Source organism: Rhipicephalus sanguineus, chromosome 1 (genome assembly GCF_013339695.2).
Source record: "Rhipicephalus sanguineus isolate Rsan-2018 chromosome 1, BIME_Rsan_1.4, whole genome shotgun sequence".
Taxonomy (NCBI): domain Eukaryota; kingdom Metazoa; phylum Arthropoda; class Arachnida; order Ixodida; family Ixodidae; genus Rhipicephalus; species Rhipicephalus sanguineus.
The window spans coordinates 246295159-246312523 of NC_051176.1; the positions used below are offsets into that span (position 1 = coordinate 246295159).

At 51.9% G+C, this 17365-nt stretch overlaps 1 protein-coding gene across 1 annotated transcript in view; it reads right to left on the bottom strand.

Moving 5' to 3' along the window:
- Positions 1-3322: 3322 nt before the first annotated feature.
- LOC119376165 (uncharacterized) overlaps positions 3323-17365 on the bottom strand; it is a 41446-nt gene continuing 27403 nt past the window's right edge. Inside the window, exon 5 of the mRNA XM_049412659.1 lies at positions 3323-3429. Within this exon, the coding sequence (XP_049268616.1) occupies positions 3343-3429 (87 nt within the window). The 3' untranslated portion in view covers positions 3323-3342. The remainder of the gene's footprint in view (positions 3430-17365) is intronic.

Below are 17365 nucleotides of genomic sequence, written 5' to 3' on the forward strand. Positions count from 1 at the left end.
CCTCCATGATGCTTTGGCTGGCCTACGAGGAAACCAACCCGTCACGTGGACACCGACGTTAGCGAAAACGTTCGAAGAATGCAAAGCCGCCCTCTGCACCGCCACGCTTCTCAACCATCCTGTGCCAGACGCTCCCTTGGGACTCTTCACGGACGCATCCGGTTTCGCCATCGGCGCCGCCCTCATGCAACGCGTGGACAACACCTGACATCCCTTGGCGTTCTTCTCCAAGAAACTCGCAGCTCGGAAAACGACCCCTTCAACCACCATTTCCGCTGACGAAACCACGACCACCGCCCCGACAACTCTGCCAGCCTACTACAGAGAACTTCTGGCGATATACGAAGCAGTACAACACTTTCGCCATGTTCAAGCCTCTTACCTACGCCTTCTCTCAACGTCGCGACAAGCTCCCGCCTGTACAGCAGAACCAACTCTCGTTCATTGCACAGTTTACCACCGACATCCAACATGTCAGCGGGAAAGACAACGTGGTCGCCGACGCGCTTTCACGTGTAGCAGCCATCAGCTCTGTGCAGATAACAGCGGACGTCCTCGCCGAGGCTCAGACTACGGACGCCGAACTGCAGGAACTTCTCAAGGGCAGGTCCTCACTACAGCTGCAACAAGTCCCCATTCCAGGGTCGACAGCCACAATCTGTTGCGACATGTCGACAGGACGAAGCAGGCCCTATGTACCCCTGTCCCATCGCCGTGGTCTTTTCAACCAGCTCCACAACCTCAGCCATCCCGGTATACGCGCCTCTACACGCCTCTACACGGTGGCTATAAAACCAAGCTGCCAAGCTCGGCATTTATCATTCCTTCGTTACCCGACTGAGCGCAGCGTCGCTATGCTCGCACCGCTGCTGCTACTACGCTAATAAACAGTCGTTATGTTTTATGTTGGGATGCGTCCTTCCATCGACACGGCATGCCACACCAACTTTTGCACTGGGCAAAGTGAATTTTAGGGTTTGGCAAGGCCGTCTTTGAACGCAGGTCAACTCTGTTTTCGAATTGGGCAAAGTATTTTTTTTGGCTGTGGGCCACTCACATTTTGGGGGCGGGCCAAGTAAACTTTACGATTTTGGAAACATTAGAGCCCATAATGAATCACTCACAAAAGGACGGGCGCCCGTCCTGTGTCTCTCGTTCTATGTGAGTGACTCGTTATGCCCTATAATGTTCCCAAAAGCTATATATAGGCACCATCTCGCCGAATTTCAAGTTTCATTAAACTAGTTTTTGCGAGCGAGCTAGGTCGGGCTTGAATGCGGGTCAACTAAATTTTCGAATTTGGCAGGTCATTGTTTTTTTTTTTTTTGGGGGGGGGGGGTGTTGGCCAGGTCGGTGTTATTTACAGCAATTTTCGACTAATCGCACCGGTGCGCCCACGCGCTAGGATGATTGGACGAAACGGCGCACTAGGGCGCCACGATGTATGCACCGGTGCGATTTGTCGAAGTTGCCAATGCGTTGAAACGTGACGTCATCACTTGGTCACGTGCATAGGCGTGCGCAGTGTTCCCCATCAGGGGGGGCGAAGGTTCATCGCAGCGTTCCCCCCCTATTAAGTCAATGTACGAGGCAGACTTTGCGCCCTCCCCCCTCTTAGGTGATTGGAGGGGGGTGGGCGCCCCCCCCCCTCCTTGCGCACGCCTATGGTCACGTGGGTTTTGTTACCATCGCATGTTAAAGGGGTGTAAACGCTAAAATCTGACGGTGAACTGATTAAAGCATGAGCTTTGCGTGATTTGCAAGAAATGTAGTGACGAATATTGGCAGAGAGCACTTTGAGGTGATTTAATTTAATTTTGAAGTCTATAGAAGCGAAGTGTAGCGCCTTTTTCACACTTGTCGCGATAACCATGAGCAAAAACGTCAAAAGAGAGCTGCAATAGGTGCGACGTATTGGAGACGTATACGCGTGCGGCAAACACGGTGACGCTTTTGTATAACCGCCGAACCACCTCGCCCAGTGCCGTAAGAAAACATTACGGTGCCCGATGCAAATTGATTAAGAACGAAATGGTTAACTATCTCCACTTATTCGCGTTCAGGCGGACGCTCATGGTCGGATTCGTCCGACAGCGACGGCGACATGGTATGTTGCTGCCGGAAGACGCAGCTCCGCGTTTCGTTTGCAGTGCCTGGTGCCACAAAGCCAAAGCGGAGGCGCGCATATGAAATGCAGAAGACGTGCGTCACATTGGTTTGCTAACGTCACCGCTTTGCTACTCCATGTGCACGTCACTATGCCGTCACGTGACGAATATTCCTGTCGTCATTCGGAGGTTTTTCAGCAACTGGCGGTAATTTTTGAAATCGTGGAGGGCGCCATCTAAATTGTGTACGTGATATAAAATTACTGGGGACACTGTCGCGCACTTGCCGTTCGTTATCAGGGTGCCCACTAAACGGCATTCCAAATAAACCAATAAAATTATCGTGCAAGGTTTTGGTGTCTTCAAAAAACGGCGGCGGCAGGGTTCCGCGAGGAGTGCAATATTGGCCTGATAGAGCCCGCTTGTTTTAGTAACACCAACAAGTAGGTTCCGTGACTATTTGTCGCCGCACCGTTTCAAATGGCGCTAATACTGATGAACAACAACAACAACGTCATTGTGATGGTGCACGAGATGTGATCCGACGGGAAAGCCTAGAGTGTGTCATATTTTGCTTGAGCAAAACGCCGTCATGGCTCTTCCACGTGCATTCAGAGTGAACACAGTTTCGACAATGTGAACAATTCGATCACTTCGTCGTTTCTGCCGTCGGGCACGCACGCTGCGTAACTGACACCTCGTGGTCGAGGGATCGAATCCCGGCCGCGGCCGCATTTTCGGTGGAGGCGAAAATGCTTGAGGCCCCAAAACTTCTTTGCAGACTAGTTGATTCATACTTGTAAACTCGCCCTTACTACGCAACCAGCAGGAAAGAAGAAGGGAGACAGGAAAGTGCGCTCTTTCCTGTCTCCCTTCTTTCCTGCTGGTGGCGCAGTAAGGGCGAGTTTACAAGCTTGAGGCCCGTGTACATAGATTTAGGTGCACGTTAAAGAACCTCCGGTGGTCGAAATTTCAGGAGCCCTCCACTACGGCGTCCCTCATAATCATATTGTGGTTTTGGGACGTAAAACCCCAACAATTATAATTCTCATCATGACACCTCCGCGTATTCATAGCGCCGTCATATAATTACAAAAGTGTAATAAATTATTTCTTAGCCTGGTGTATAGACGACCTTGGCACCCGCAACTTAATTGGGCGGCGGAGAAGGTTTTATTTCTGTCGTTTTATTTTGAGACTTGACGAACTCGTCCACGAAGCGCCTCGGTGACCTTCAGAAAGGTGCGCTGGGATAGGCGAAGGACTCGCCTGAAATCCTGCTGCCATTGCCGGAGAGCGCTGGAAAGCGGCTCCGGTCCACCTGAAGATACCAGGAAAAGATGAAGCAAGGAAATGAGTATGGAGAACAGAAATGAACAGATCGAAGTAAGAAGGACAAACTACTGTACATAGCCCGTGCGTGCCAAAATAGACTTTATAGACAACGTAAACCAAGCCATAAGGTTAGTAGATTTCATGCCTTCGTGTTTCCTACATACGGTGCGTTACGACGACTGTTCACTCCGCGAGATATTGGCGCACGCCATTGCGTATACTTCGCATTGCGAGCAACATGCAGTGTGAACTCGGGCATTCCCCTTGACAGAAAACTCGTGCGCAGAAAACTCCCATAACAAACATGCCATGTTGCAAGACAGGTAGAAAGGCGAAAAGTGGAAGCTGTCGTAGACGTAAACGTCACGTGGATCTCGGCTTGGGTAATTTTGGGAGGAAATGTCACTTGCGAGCGTCAATCCACGTATACGTATATGACAGAGTCGTTTCCTTTCCGAACATTTAAATATTATTTATGACGTTCTTGGTGGTAATTTTATTGCGCCTATTTGTGGAATACGAAAGTACTACATAGGCTGTAAGCAATACAGCTGCAGAATAAAGCTTAATCTGCTTTTGTTGCATAGGCGTGCAGGAGATAAGGCTGAAACGGAGCACGAAGCTAATGCGCGCGACATTTCTCAGTGATTACTCTAAAACATTGCCAATTGCCGGGAAAGCAATGTAACTGTGCGCCAAACTGCAGTATGCAGTAAGCGCGCATTACAAGTTTGCACCCTCAGAAGTGCGCCGCCGCTAAAAAAATAAATGCGGTGCTACGTTAATATTGCTAAAAGTACCCTCCACAGGGCATTTTCTTTTCTTTGTTTTCTACTAAAGCGCGGAAGAAGTACCGGCTGTCTACAAAGGGTCGAAATGGCGGAAAAGCGGTCGGGCCACTCGTCTGGTTACCCCTATGTAAAGTGCGGTACCTGCTCCCGCATCCGATCCTTTAGTTGCGTGCAGCTCGTCACCTGCTCACGCTGTCACTGCCGAGACGTTTGCTGTGCGTACCGCGCGGCGCTGCGCGCTTGCTTGCCCGTTGGGACGTCTTTCATACTCGCTCCGCTCCTGTCCGTGCACACAAGTGCGGATAGGGGGGCGTGCTGCTTTCGTTTCTGCCAGCGACGCATTTCCGTGGCGCTTGCAGTATTCCTCGCGGTCCCGCGCGAGGAAGAACGCGGCAACAAACGGCGTCGCGGTGCGCTTGGATTGTCGTTTATTAAAAGCGTGCAGTGCGCTTACGACAGCGCTGCGCCACGCCCGCTGCCGAGCAGATAGCTCATGATTCGTGGTTGGGCTGTGTAGTACTGGAACGTTCATCTGAGGCAGTCCTCGCGGTTTTCGTGCTTTGCAGTGCTTATCTGTAACGGCATCACCGCAGGCACTGTAGCCGCAGGCGGAATCGCTGATAGGCCTTTCTCTACATTTTCCGAAAGGACGGAATGCCTTTGCGGGACATTGTAGAGTCGGCCTGACCGCTATAATTCAGGAGCACAGTTAATCCTTATGCGACAAACAGTGGTTGCCGTACGCGCTAACTGACTTGCATAGGACAATTCACTGCGACAGCAGCGAAATTATCAGGCTCTATATGGAGCCTCCGTTGCGGAATCGTCGCAATTACGCTTTAATCGGGTTAAAAACGGGTACGCAGATCTTTTTACTGGAAAAAATTACACATCATCTCCCTACGGGCAGCCATGGTGGGATGCGAAAGCATTGCGGGGGGTGCGCATCGAGTTTCCGTTTCTCTTATGTGACTTATGAGACGGTGGTTGTCGAGGCGTTTGAATTACTGCTTGCCGACGCTGACGTTTACGTTCGGCTTCCCGAGCCTTCCTCTGCTCCGCGGCGGTGGCGCTGCCGCTGCAACTAGCGCCGATGTTGACGTTGTTCATGGTGTTTCGCACACCGTTGCACAGAGAGTCACGAGACCAAGGCAAGATTTTACGATGGCGCAAATTTTGTTGAGGTGATCTGTGGTGAACGGTGACGATTGGTACGACTTCTACGAGGCGAGCAGCAGCGAGGGAGAAAAATGCCTTCCATCATCCTTTCGAATCAGCGCCTTTTGGCCACTCTTTCATGGGAAGAGATAGACGATTCGATGCTCACAAACCGAGAGCGGTGGCTTTTGAAGGGCGACTGCAGCCTCGACGACATCGAATATCTCCTGCATCTTTGCAGCATCACTGTCCACTGCACTGGGTCCGCGAACGGATTCAAGCTACTCACGTAGGCAAGCAGCTCCAAATCGAGGGCAATTCCGAAATGCACGCGGGATTTATTCGCCGCCATGACCGCCGTGCCGCTTGTGCTGCTGTCGGACGCAGCCCATTTTGCTTGTCTCGACCGGTCGAGATCTCGCGAGAGAAGCGCCCGTAAGGTACGCAACGGCCGTAGCGGGCGCAACGTAAGCGCCGAGAGAGAATGACGGAAGCACAGCGAACGTGCGCTTTCGCGGCATCGCAGCTTCGAGATTCGCTTGCCGGCGTTGCCGTTTACGTTCAGCTTCGCGAGCGTCCATAGCGCCGTTGCGAAGGAGAGTGCAACGCTTTTCGGCGTTGTAGTTTGTGTTCAGCTTCGCGAAGCAAGCTCGCGCCGCATTATATACGAGCGCGCAGCTGTGGCGGAGAGAGAGAAACGAAGCGGAGGCAGCGCTCACGCCACCTCCTCCCACCTCCTCGCGCTCACGCGAGGAGAGGGGGGGAGAGTTGGCGCATGCGCAGTATGGGTGCGGACGCCGCAGAACGAACACTGCCCCGAGCATAAGATGTTTTCGCATCTAAAATAAGAACGCGTAGCACTGCAGCGATTTGCTGCGTGTTCGAATATTCGACTTTGTCCGAACATACGTTTTTCGAATTGAATATACTTCGAATAAGGAAAATATTCGATTCGTAGTTGATGTGCTTCTTGAATATTGCTCGTTAAGCCGACGTGTTTTCGCAAGCAAATTAAATGTGTTGTCGAGAAAGGCCGTCCTCTAATCTTCGACTTAATAAACGGAACACACTGCGTCTACCTTCAAGTATGTATATATAGTAGACCGGTGCGCCGGTCCCAAAATCGCCGGCGGCGGCGCGTGAAGAGCACGGGGTTCATCGGATCGGCGGCGGCGTAACTCGGGGGGGGGGGGGGCAGATTCGAGAGTTGGTGGGGAGAGAAATTTGGCCCTCGAAATGCCCAAAAAAAATCTGTTTCAACGAAAACGCGAAACTGTGAATGCAATAGCAACATATTGTAATGTTATGCGAACTCTGGCTAGCAGCTAACATTTTTTATCCGATCTCGCGCAACCCTCAAAACGCTGGCGTATTGGAATACGGCTGCGCCCGGGAGAGAAGCAATTTTGGTGCATTTTGTCGTATCAGTGGTCACAGCACAAAGCGGTGGGATCACAGTGCGTAGAAGGGTATCCGAGACATGCTGATGTCTGCTGAGATCGCACCCCGACCGCACCCTAATAGTGAATGTTCACTTGCTATTCCAGCCACGTGGTCCCCACTCCCCCGGCGTCCCTTCATGCTGCTTCGCCCAGCGAAAGACGGGCGGTGCGTTTCCTTTCAGGTTGAGAAGCAATCGACGGCAGGCCTCGCACGCGGTCTGATGTTATCGCATGCGCCCTCCGTGCGACGGAGATGGCCAACTAGCTTCATTTCTGCTTCAGCGGTGTTCCTCGTCAGCGCTCGCCAGCTCGCGGGTAGAACATACGAAGCACGGAGCGATGTTATCGATTTGGACTTTATACGGAAGATGACGGCGACGGTGAAGACTTGTCCAGAGTGTCCATATAATTGCTATCGCAATAAAAAAATACAGAAAATCCGTGGATGCGAGCTCGCCTTTTTTCTCGAGAGCGGCATTGTCTCCGCGGTAAATAGTTCGTCCGTTGGAAGAACCAAATAATCCGTGCCTTTTCCATTGGTTTCGTTCTCGCCCTCACTACCCTTCTTACAGGCGATATCTCCTCGCCACTTATTTCTTTTTAAAGCACGCGTACAATGTCAGCACTAAGCATTGAGCCTATCAGGATTTCGCGCTTGTCGGCTCACCCTTATCTCCGCTTGCACAGTCGGAAACGCACAAAATGGAGCGAAGCCAGCTGATCGCGCACGATGTTCATGCGAGACAAGGAAGAACGGGTGGGCGACTGCATGGCAAAGCAGGGTTGGAAACAATTCGCAAGTGATATTTCTCGTATATGGACCAATCGAGAGTATGTACCCCAATGATGTCACTTAAATCACTGTTATGACGTCACTAAGTGCGCCAAAAAGACGAGAAACGCCAAGAGAGAATAGTGCGCTCGTTTTTTAACAGCGAAGCTGTTCTAGCTCGGCGTAAAGTGTCTGACCGTGCCCGAAAGTTATCCGAAATTGGGCAAATCCCACTACGGCGAGGCCCTGATGTGTGAGAGAACAAGTACAGGGAGAGAGAGAAACAAAGAAAGAGAGGAACAAACAGAGAGGCGGAAATAAATATATAAAGAAAGAGAAAGGGGAGAAAGGGAAAAATTCTTCACGAGGCCGCATTCGAACCCGCGCAACCTCGATCTGAAGACGAGAGCCCTACGACTCGGCTATTCAGGCGAGCAAGAGGGTGGGAAAGGGAAGTTAGCATGAGGAGGAGAGATGAGATGGTGAGGGAGAGGGAAATGAGGGCGGAAAGGGGGAGGGAAAAGAGAGGGTAAATCGTAGCACAGAAAGAATGAGAGAGAGATTGAAAGAAATAAAGAGCGAAAAAGATAGAGAGAACATCAAGAAAGAGAGAGAAGGAAATATATATACAGAGAGAAAAAAAAAGGAAGAAACAGGAAGCAAGCATCGCGTCGTCTAGCGACCAGATACCGCACCACCTGGCCAAGCCGCGCACGCGCAGTAGCTAAGCCAAGCCTACAGTCGAAGACATCGCGCGCAACCTCCGGTCTATATTGTAGCCTGGCTGCGCCCGATCGTGTCCAGAGAGTCAGGGAGCGTCCGAAGAAAGTGCGTACTCTCGTGGAGGAAGCCGCGCATCTCGAAGCTAGACGTGTCGGTCGGCGGGGAGTACGAACGGCGACAGGCCCGTGCTTCTCTGTGTCAAGCTTTGCGCGACTTAGTGCAAACTGCCTGCATTTTCTGTATTTTCAGAGGCTATATTGGGGCCTCTTAAAAAGACAGGGCGTGCAAACACGGACACAAGAGAGTAGTCAAGACACCACAAGCGCCGCTAACAACTGAAAAAATCATACAGCGGCGGAAAAGAAGGTAGACACAAATACTTATCCGTGCATTCCCAGGAAAGAGGCGATACCTATCACTCTCGTGCACGTGGAGGTCTACGTGAGAAATAACTGTTCACTCTCTTGACTTCTCTCTTGTGTCCGCGTTTGCATGTCCTGTCTTTTTAACATGAATACTTAACAAGTAGCTCAGCTATCCATTTCTTTTTTCGCCATGGTTGAAGCGCATTCCGTCCCTCGTCGAGGGTTGTGAAAGCTTCGTGACGTCAAAATGACGTTGCAGAAGAAAAACGTAAACAGAGCGCGCGCTGCTCGCCGAGCTCCGGCCAATCAGCGTCGGCTGAAATGGATAGTCCATTACATAGACGCAACGTGAAGAACTCCCCCGTTGAAGTTATGTATTTTATGTCCCGATTGCGCGTTCGGTTTAAAAGAAAAGACTAACGGCGGCGCGCCGCAATTATTGCGCGGCGGCGGCGGCGTGATCACACCCGGGACTTCGGCGGCGGCGCGAGCGGCGTGACAGAAAACAGGCGGCGGCAGCGGCGCGGCGCGGTGGCGCACAGGTCTAATCTATAGTATGCATAGCGTAGGCTTGTGAGAATATTCGAGCACTTCGAATATGCGAAAGAATATTACAGTATTCGAATTCGCTTAGATTAGAATTTAAATGATTGGAAATTTCGAAGCATTCGAAATGAACGAATAGGTTTATATTAGTCCGCATGTAACCTCACTGTAAAGGTGGTTTCGCTGCAGTGGAGAGGTGCTATACCGTGAATACACCTTTCCAGAAAAAAAATCTGCACTGCCGCGAAATTCCACTTCAAGGTTAAATGAACATATTACCCTCTCATTGATTCAACATTTTTTAAGTTTAAAAGCTTGTTATACGGGCTTATATGCTCTAAGTATAGTAAATTTTAGAACGTAACATATTTTACAGGTTATTACTTGCATGGTACCGAAAGTCAAATCCTGCTGCTATTCAAAGTTGCTTCCACTTCCTTTGAACCAAAAAGAATGACATTTGCACATGCCTTGTTTCAATTAAAAAAAAATATTGTGCAGGTTAGTTGGGTCATGACAAATATGCCCCTTTTTCTTTATAATATGTGATATACACTATTAGAATTTGACTCGAAATTATTCAACCAAATCAGTATTCGCTTCGGACCTAAAATTTACTATTCGCACAAGCCTGGTATATCATATTGCCCAAACGGCAACATTTCTCTCTCTCTATATGTATGTATGTATGTATGTATGTATGTATGTATGTATGTATGTATGTATGTATGTATGTATGTATGTATGTATGTATGTATGTATGTATGTATGTATGTATGTATGTATGTATGTATGTATATGTGTGTGTATATATATATATATATATATATTATATATATATATATATATATATATATATATATATATATATATATATATATATATTGTAACGTACGAGAGCAACTCAGACAAACACGGTCCAACACAACTCCATCCTTTTTGTTCTCTTTCACTAGACTCCCCTTCACGCGCCAGTCACTTCGTTGGTCTGATCCACTACATTCGCCACCCCCTCTCCCCCAGAGTCGGAGCTTGAAGACGAAGAGGCGGGAATACAAAAATCACGCGGCACATAAAGTTTCAACTGTCTTGCATGGGCGGGAAAAACACGGTTTCGGCTTTTGGTGCCCAGTTCTGGAATAACTTCCAAGCGGAACGTAACAGGGCCTAGTGCTTTCACCACCCGAAATGGGCCCGAAAACCGGTGAAGAAACTTCTGGCAGCGCCGTGGCGCACGCTGGGTGCGTCTAACCAGCACTAGGTCTCCCGGTTTGAAAGCGGTGTAATTCTCACGGGAAGGCGAGCGGAATTTCGCCTGGTGATGCGCTATGGCCAGGTGCGCTCTAAAGCGAGCCTTCCGAAGGAGCTCCGCAGTACTGGTGTCGTCCGGACGGTGGTGCGCCGTTGTGTTCAAACCAAAGAAACTCTCTTGCGGAAGCCTTGGCGTCCTTCCATAGACAAGTTTGAACGGTGACTCCCGTGTGATTTCCTGCTGTGACGTATTGAGGGCGAAGACAGCTGCGGCAACGTATTCATCCCAGTTGTCATGACTAGGATTCACGTACGACGACAGTATGTCCTTTATGGTACGGTTTGTACGTTCCACCAGACCGTTTGTTTGTGGGTGCTGAGGGGTGGCCGCTGCATGTTGAATTCCATGGTTATTCAATAGGTTTCTGAATGCACGCGACGTGAAGGCCGTGCCGCGGTCGGTGATGAGCAAGCGTGGTGTACCGTGTCGAAAAACGATGCACTCGTTTATGAACGTGAGGACGTGCTGCGTCGAAGAGTTAGGGATGGCCCTGATTTCGGTCCACTTCGTGAGATAGTCCGTGGCAACGATGAGGAACCTGTTGCCGCGCGACGTACGTGGAAACGGGCCCATGTGGTCAAGTCCCACTATCTCAAAAGGCGTTTCCGGGGGATGAATAGGTTGCATGGGGACCGGTGGCGGATTTGTGACGGCCTTCCGTGCCTGACAGACCGTGCACGACAAAACGTAGCGGGAGACGTCAGTCTGCATGCGCCGCCACCAAAACCTCTCTTTGATGCGTGCCAGCGTCTTGTGAAGCCCGAGTTGACCGGCAGTCGGGGTGTCATGGCACATGAACAGCACCGATTGTCGCATGGCTGCAGGCACGACAGGCACACACGACCCATCCCGATGATTTCGGTGAAAAAGGATTCCATCTCGGACGATATAAGACGCGGCGAGACTTTCACGACGACGCTTGGGAGTGCGTACTTCCCCGGACAACCGCTGGATTATATCGAGGATTTCTGCGTCTTGTGGCTGTGTGGCGCGTAAATCAAGCACTGCGGTGACTGGCGAGGTGCCGTTGAGAGCTGTCGGGTGGCGAGAAAGGTAGTCAGCGTCCTGATGGCGAGCGCCACTCCGATGGACAACGGAAAAGGTATAATCTTGCAGCTTTAGAGCCCACCTGGCTAACTTAGCGTTAAGGTCTTTTTTTGTTTGAAGCCAGCGAAGGGCGACGTTGTCGGTAACGATCGTGAAGGTTTTACCATAAACGTACGGGCGAAATTTTTGGACTGCCCAAACTACCGCCAAGCACTCAAGTTCGGAGGCGTGATATCGGCTCTCTGGTTCACTGAGCCGGCGGCTAGCATAAGCGACCGGCCTCTCCTGGCCGTCCTCGTTAAGTTGCAAGAGAACAGCTCCGAGGCCAAGCCCGCTGGCGTCCGTGTGTAGAATAGTCGGCGCATTCTCGTCATAGTGCGCGAGTGTCGGTGGTGCCTGAAGGGCAGTCTGGAGGTCGCGGAAGGCAGCTTCTTGATCGGGACCCCATTTCCAGCGAACTTCTTTCTTCAACAATTCGTTGAGAGGTGCTGCGCGGGAAGCGAAGTCAGGGACAAAGCGCCGGAAATATGAAGCAAAGCCTAGGAAACTTTTAAGCTGCTTAGCCGTGGTGGGAGGCGGAATACAGGCGATGGCTTGGATCTTGGTGGGATCAGGGCTGATGCCTTTGGCGCTGACTACGTGTCCCAAGTAAGTAACTTCCGAGAAGCCGAAGAAGCACTTTGAAGGCTTAATGCAAAGACGAGCGTCTTGTAGAGCACGCAGGACCATTTCCAAGCGCCTGAGGTGTTCGGGAAACGTAGGAGCATAAACGATGATGTCGTCTAAGTAAACCAAAGCCATCGACCACTTCAGATGCCCAAGAACCCGGTCCATTAATCGCTGAAATGTAGCGGGAGCGTTGGAGAGGCCAAATGGCAGGCGATTAAACTGGTATAGTCCGTCGGGAGTTGTAAAGGCGGTCTTCTCAGCGTCATTTGGGTCTAGTTCCACTTGCCAATAGCCAGAAAGAAGATCCAGCGAAGTGAAAAAACTGGCACCATGCAGGCGGTCAAGGGCATCATCAAGACGAGGCAGTGGATACACGTCCGGTTTGGTGACACTGTTTAGTCGTCGATAATCCACACAGAAACGAATCGTGCCGTCTTTCTTTCTGACGAGTACTACGGGGGACGACCAGGGACTGGAAGAGCGCGATATGATACCACGTTTAAGCATGTCATCCACTTGCTTAGCGATTTCTGCGCGTTCAGAGGCAGAGACTCGCCGCGGGTGATGTCGAATAGGAATTTCAGAGCTGGTATCGATTCTGTGCTGCACCAAAGGAGTGTGGCCGAGCTCAATGGGTGACATGTCCACGCAGTTACGGAATTTTCGTAGAAGTGCTTGAATCTCCGATTTCTGTGACGGAGTTAAGTTGGGGCCGAAGTTGAATTCATTCCAGTCTAAGGGCGAAGTAGCTGGTGGGGAAGGTGCTCCGGGCTGCACTACTGCCACGACAGAAGGGGCTTCAAGGTACGTACAGGTACCGAGAACGGTGTCTGACGGCACGCGCAGGTTGCTGTCGGACAGATTGAAGACAAGCACTGAAAAGGTATTGCCGGAACAGTGATGGAGGGCCCGCGGCATTGCGAAGTCACCTCCAGGCCGGGAGCAAACGGCGCTTTCTACAAGAATTTCCGTGTCGGCAAAAGACTTCGCGTGGCTGTAAACGGGCACCCACGCAGCAGACGACAAGGGTATGGTAACTGAAGTTGCCGTAATCACAGGATGCAAAAGAGGTGATGATTGTCCAACTTCGGCTTGTTCACTCCTGTTTGCACCAACGGCCATACACGTCCTTGTGTTTGGAATGCCGAATTGCGAAGAAAATTTAGTGAACAGACTTTTCATCATGCGGTAGTTGGCAGCGAGCACGGAACAGACTTTGTGAACAGTGCTGTAAATGACTTGATGTAACGGGAAATACGACTGCCAGGGACAAGCTCTATTGGAGGCTTCAAGAGTTGCTGGCGATGGTATCGACGTGGTAGATAGCAGGTCAATGGTGCAATCAGTGCCGCTAAACTGCAAACGAACGCCAAACGCTGCAGACCAATCACAGCCTAAGATCACTGGTTTGGACACAGGTTTGGAACGACAAGGAACCGATGTCTCGCTTTCTTCCTAAGCGCACACACATTCAAGCAGACTTCGCCTAGGCTAGGTAGAGCAGCTCCGTCAGCCAGGACGAGATGGGGTCGATCGACCTGTGCAGGATTCACCGAAAATCTTCCAAACAAGAAACTCGACGTGAGAAAACTGAAGGCAGCCCCTGTGTCCACAAGTGCTTCAACACGCCGCGGCGGATCTCCAAGCTTCACCGGCAGAGTGGGCATCTCGGTGAAGGGGCCAAGTGAAAGGAGAGGGGCTTCAGTCATCATGCGGGGTCCTGCAGTTTCCCGAGGGAAACTTTGCACGAGCAACCGAGTTTGGCAGCGACTCGGACATTCCAGGGCAGTTACGAGCAAAATGTCCAACGTCGTTGCAGTGGTAGCAGCGAAACATCGCTGTAGGCTCGTGTAGCCGAGCAGGAGAATTTCGGGCCCCGGAGGGCACGTCCGTGTAGGTTGGCCTCCGGTACGGATCTTCAGCTGCTTGCGAGCGTTCTTGTATCTCTGCCTCAAGAGCGACGGCTAGAGCTGATGGTACGTCGATCGGACGAGCGAGGCGGACGAAGCGCTGGACGTTTCTGTTATTGATGGCGTCAACAAAGGCATTAGCAGCAATAAGGTCCATGGTTGCGGTAGGGCAACCCGAGAAGGCCTTCCGGGCCAAGCTATCGACGTGAGCAGCGAGTTCTTGAAGGTCTCGCCGACCCTGCCGGACGTGTTTCAGCTGTGTGAGGTAGAGCTGAAGAAGATGATGGTCACCATATCGGCTTTCGAGCGCCGACACCAGTGCTTCATAGTTCGAGCGGATGGCTTGGGGAATGTACTCGAGGTATTCAGACGCGGCGTGACGGAGTTGCAGAACGAGCACCTGGGCTTTGTCTTGAACTGTCCAGCCGTTTAGGGTAGCAACAGACTCGAACTGCACCAGAAATGCTGCCCACGATGTGGTACCATCAAAGGTAGGTGGTAGAAGGTGTGCTCCAAAAAACCGAGACTGAGCTCTACCGATGTTGTTTTGTTCGACCGATGTGGACACACGTTGCTGACGGCTAGACTGTGCCTCGATGACAGAGGCCCGCGCAGCCAGGTCTGCGACGACGTCATCTGCCGTGGAGGTACGCTGGGCAAGCGCGGTCTCAAGAGATAGCAGGCGAGTAGCAAAGCGAGTCTCGAAATCTTGCATGAGCGCTCTTCTGTCGGCCTCACCTTGTGAAGCCAGGGCTTGTAGGCAATCTGCCATAGGTAGACTGGGCCCGGTGCTTGACTGTGGAGGGTGAGTTGATGTGCCCCGGACATCAAACTCCGACGGAAGAGGCTGACGGGGTGCGGGTGGCGGGATGTTTGATGAGACTGGGGCTCCCGCGGCCTCTGCCAAGCTTATGTATGTATGTATGTATGTATGTATGTATGTATGTATGTATGTATGTATGTATGTATGTATGTATGTATGTATGTATGTATGTATGTATGTATGTATGTATGTATGTATGTATGTATGTATGTATTGTTAAGACGTTTATTGACGGCGAGATTGACGGCGACGATGCACAACGACAGAGCGCAGACTCGCAGACTCTCACGAGCACGAGCACGAGGGGCGTGCTCTCCGAGGATAGGCGAAGAGGGTGACCCACTAGGAGGCGCTTGAGAGGACGACCCATTAGAGCGTTCCAATGCTTCTCTACAATTACCCCGGGTACGAAAAGGGAGCCGCCTGGCGACCTAACAGCTGGTCACTATGAGCGGGTCATGGTAGGGCTTGAGGCGCTCCACGTTGACAATGTCGCGCCCTCGACGGCGCATGTCGGAAGATGGTTCAATAGGCTCAATCAAGTAGTTGACCGGGGATGTGCGTTCGACGACACGGTAGGGGCCTTCGTATTTTGGTAGTAGTTTGGAAGAGAGGCCAGTTGCAGTGGTAGGAACCGAGAGCCATACGAGCGCTCCAGGGAGGAACGTGGGTGCAGAAGTGTTGGTGGCACTGCGAATGCTCTTCTGCCGCTCTTGGTCCTGCGTAGTAAAGGTCCTGGCTAGCTCGCGACACTCCTCAGCAAGTCTGGCTGTGGCAGAAATAGGCGCACACTCCGATCGATCCGGCGTGTATGGAAGGATGGTGTCGATTGTGTGCGACGGGTGCCTGCCGTACAATAAGAAAAAGGGTGAGAAACCAGTGGTGCTTTGAGGGGCGGTATTGTAGGCGTAGGTGACGAAAGGCAGAATCGAATCCCAATTTGTGTGATCGGCGGCGACGTACATCGATAGCATGTCGCCGAGCGTGCGGTTAAAGCGTTCGGTGAGGCCATTCGTCTGCGGGTGGTAAGCAGTAGTTTTGCGGTGAACAACGTTGCACTCTTTGAGGATGGCTTCGACGACTTCCGACAGGAAGACACGGCCTCGATCACTGAGCAGCTCCTGGGGTGGACCGTGGCGCAGCATGAACCGGTGGAGCAGGAAGGAGGCTACATCGCGCGCTGTAGCAGCGGGGAGGGCGGCAGTTTCGGCGTATCGCGTAAGGTGGTCTACAGCGACGATGGCCCAGCGGTTACCAGCCGACGTCAGAGGAAGTGGCCCATACAAATCGATGCCAACGCGCCCAAACGGCCGGTCAGGGCAAGGTAAAGGCTGTAGACCTGCTGGTGACTGGTGCGTTGAAGCTTTGCGGCGTTGACAATCGATGCAGGAGCGAACGAACTTCTGCACGTAGCGGTACATCCCTCGCCAAAAGTACCGTTGGCGAATGCGGTGGTATGTTTTCGATACCCCAGAGTGCGCACACTGCGGATCAGCGTGGAACGATTCGCATATGTCAGAACGGAGACTGCGGGGTATTACTAGTAGCCACTGGCGGCCGTCGGCGTTATAATTGCGTCGGTGAAGGAGGTCGTCGCGAACGGCGAAATGATGGGCTTGACGACGCAACGCGCGAGTGGATGGTGTTGCCGATGGATCAGTGAGCAAGTCTATCAGTGAAGCGATCCACTGATCCTTGCGCTGTTCGGTAGCGATGGTGTGAATGTCGATGGAAGAAACGGCATTGTGAGACATTGAGCTGTGGGTATTGTCGTCAGGCAAGGGGGAGCGCGAGAGTGGTGGAGAGTGCTGTACCGTCACCACAACTTCGGTCTCCATTCGATGCCCCTGGAGCTTCGATCCCGTACCGTGCAATCTACCATGCCGCAAGACGCCGCTCAGCAAACGCGGCCTCCTGCTCCGACCGCTTGTCCCGGTGTCCCCCGCATCCGTGACCCTCCTGTCTTCACCGGCGCGGATGGCACCGACGTGGAGGACTGGCTCACGATTTACGAACGGGTGAGTGTCCCAAATAAATGGGACGAAGCAGGCAAGCTGAGCAACTTGGTTTTCTACCTCGCGGGTGTGGCAGGCATGTGGTACAACAACCATGCATCCGACTTCCCGACGTGGTCCGATTTCAAGACCGCCATCGTCGACGTGTTTGGCCGCCCTGCCGTCCGTAAGCTGCAAGCCGAACAGCGGTTGCGTGAACGGGCACAGCAGGCCGGTGAATCGTTCACGAGCTACATTGAAGACATCCTTGACTTGTGCAAAAAAGCCGACGCGAGCATGCCGGAGTCTGAGAGAATCAGGAATATTATGAAAGGCATCGACGACGATGCCTTCACCATGCTGCTGGCCA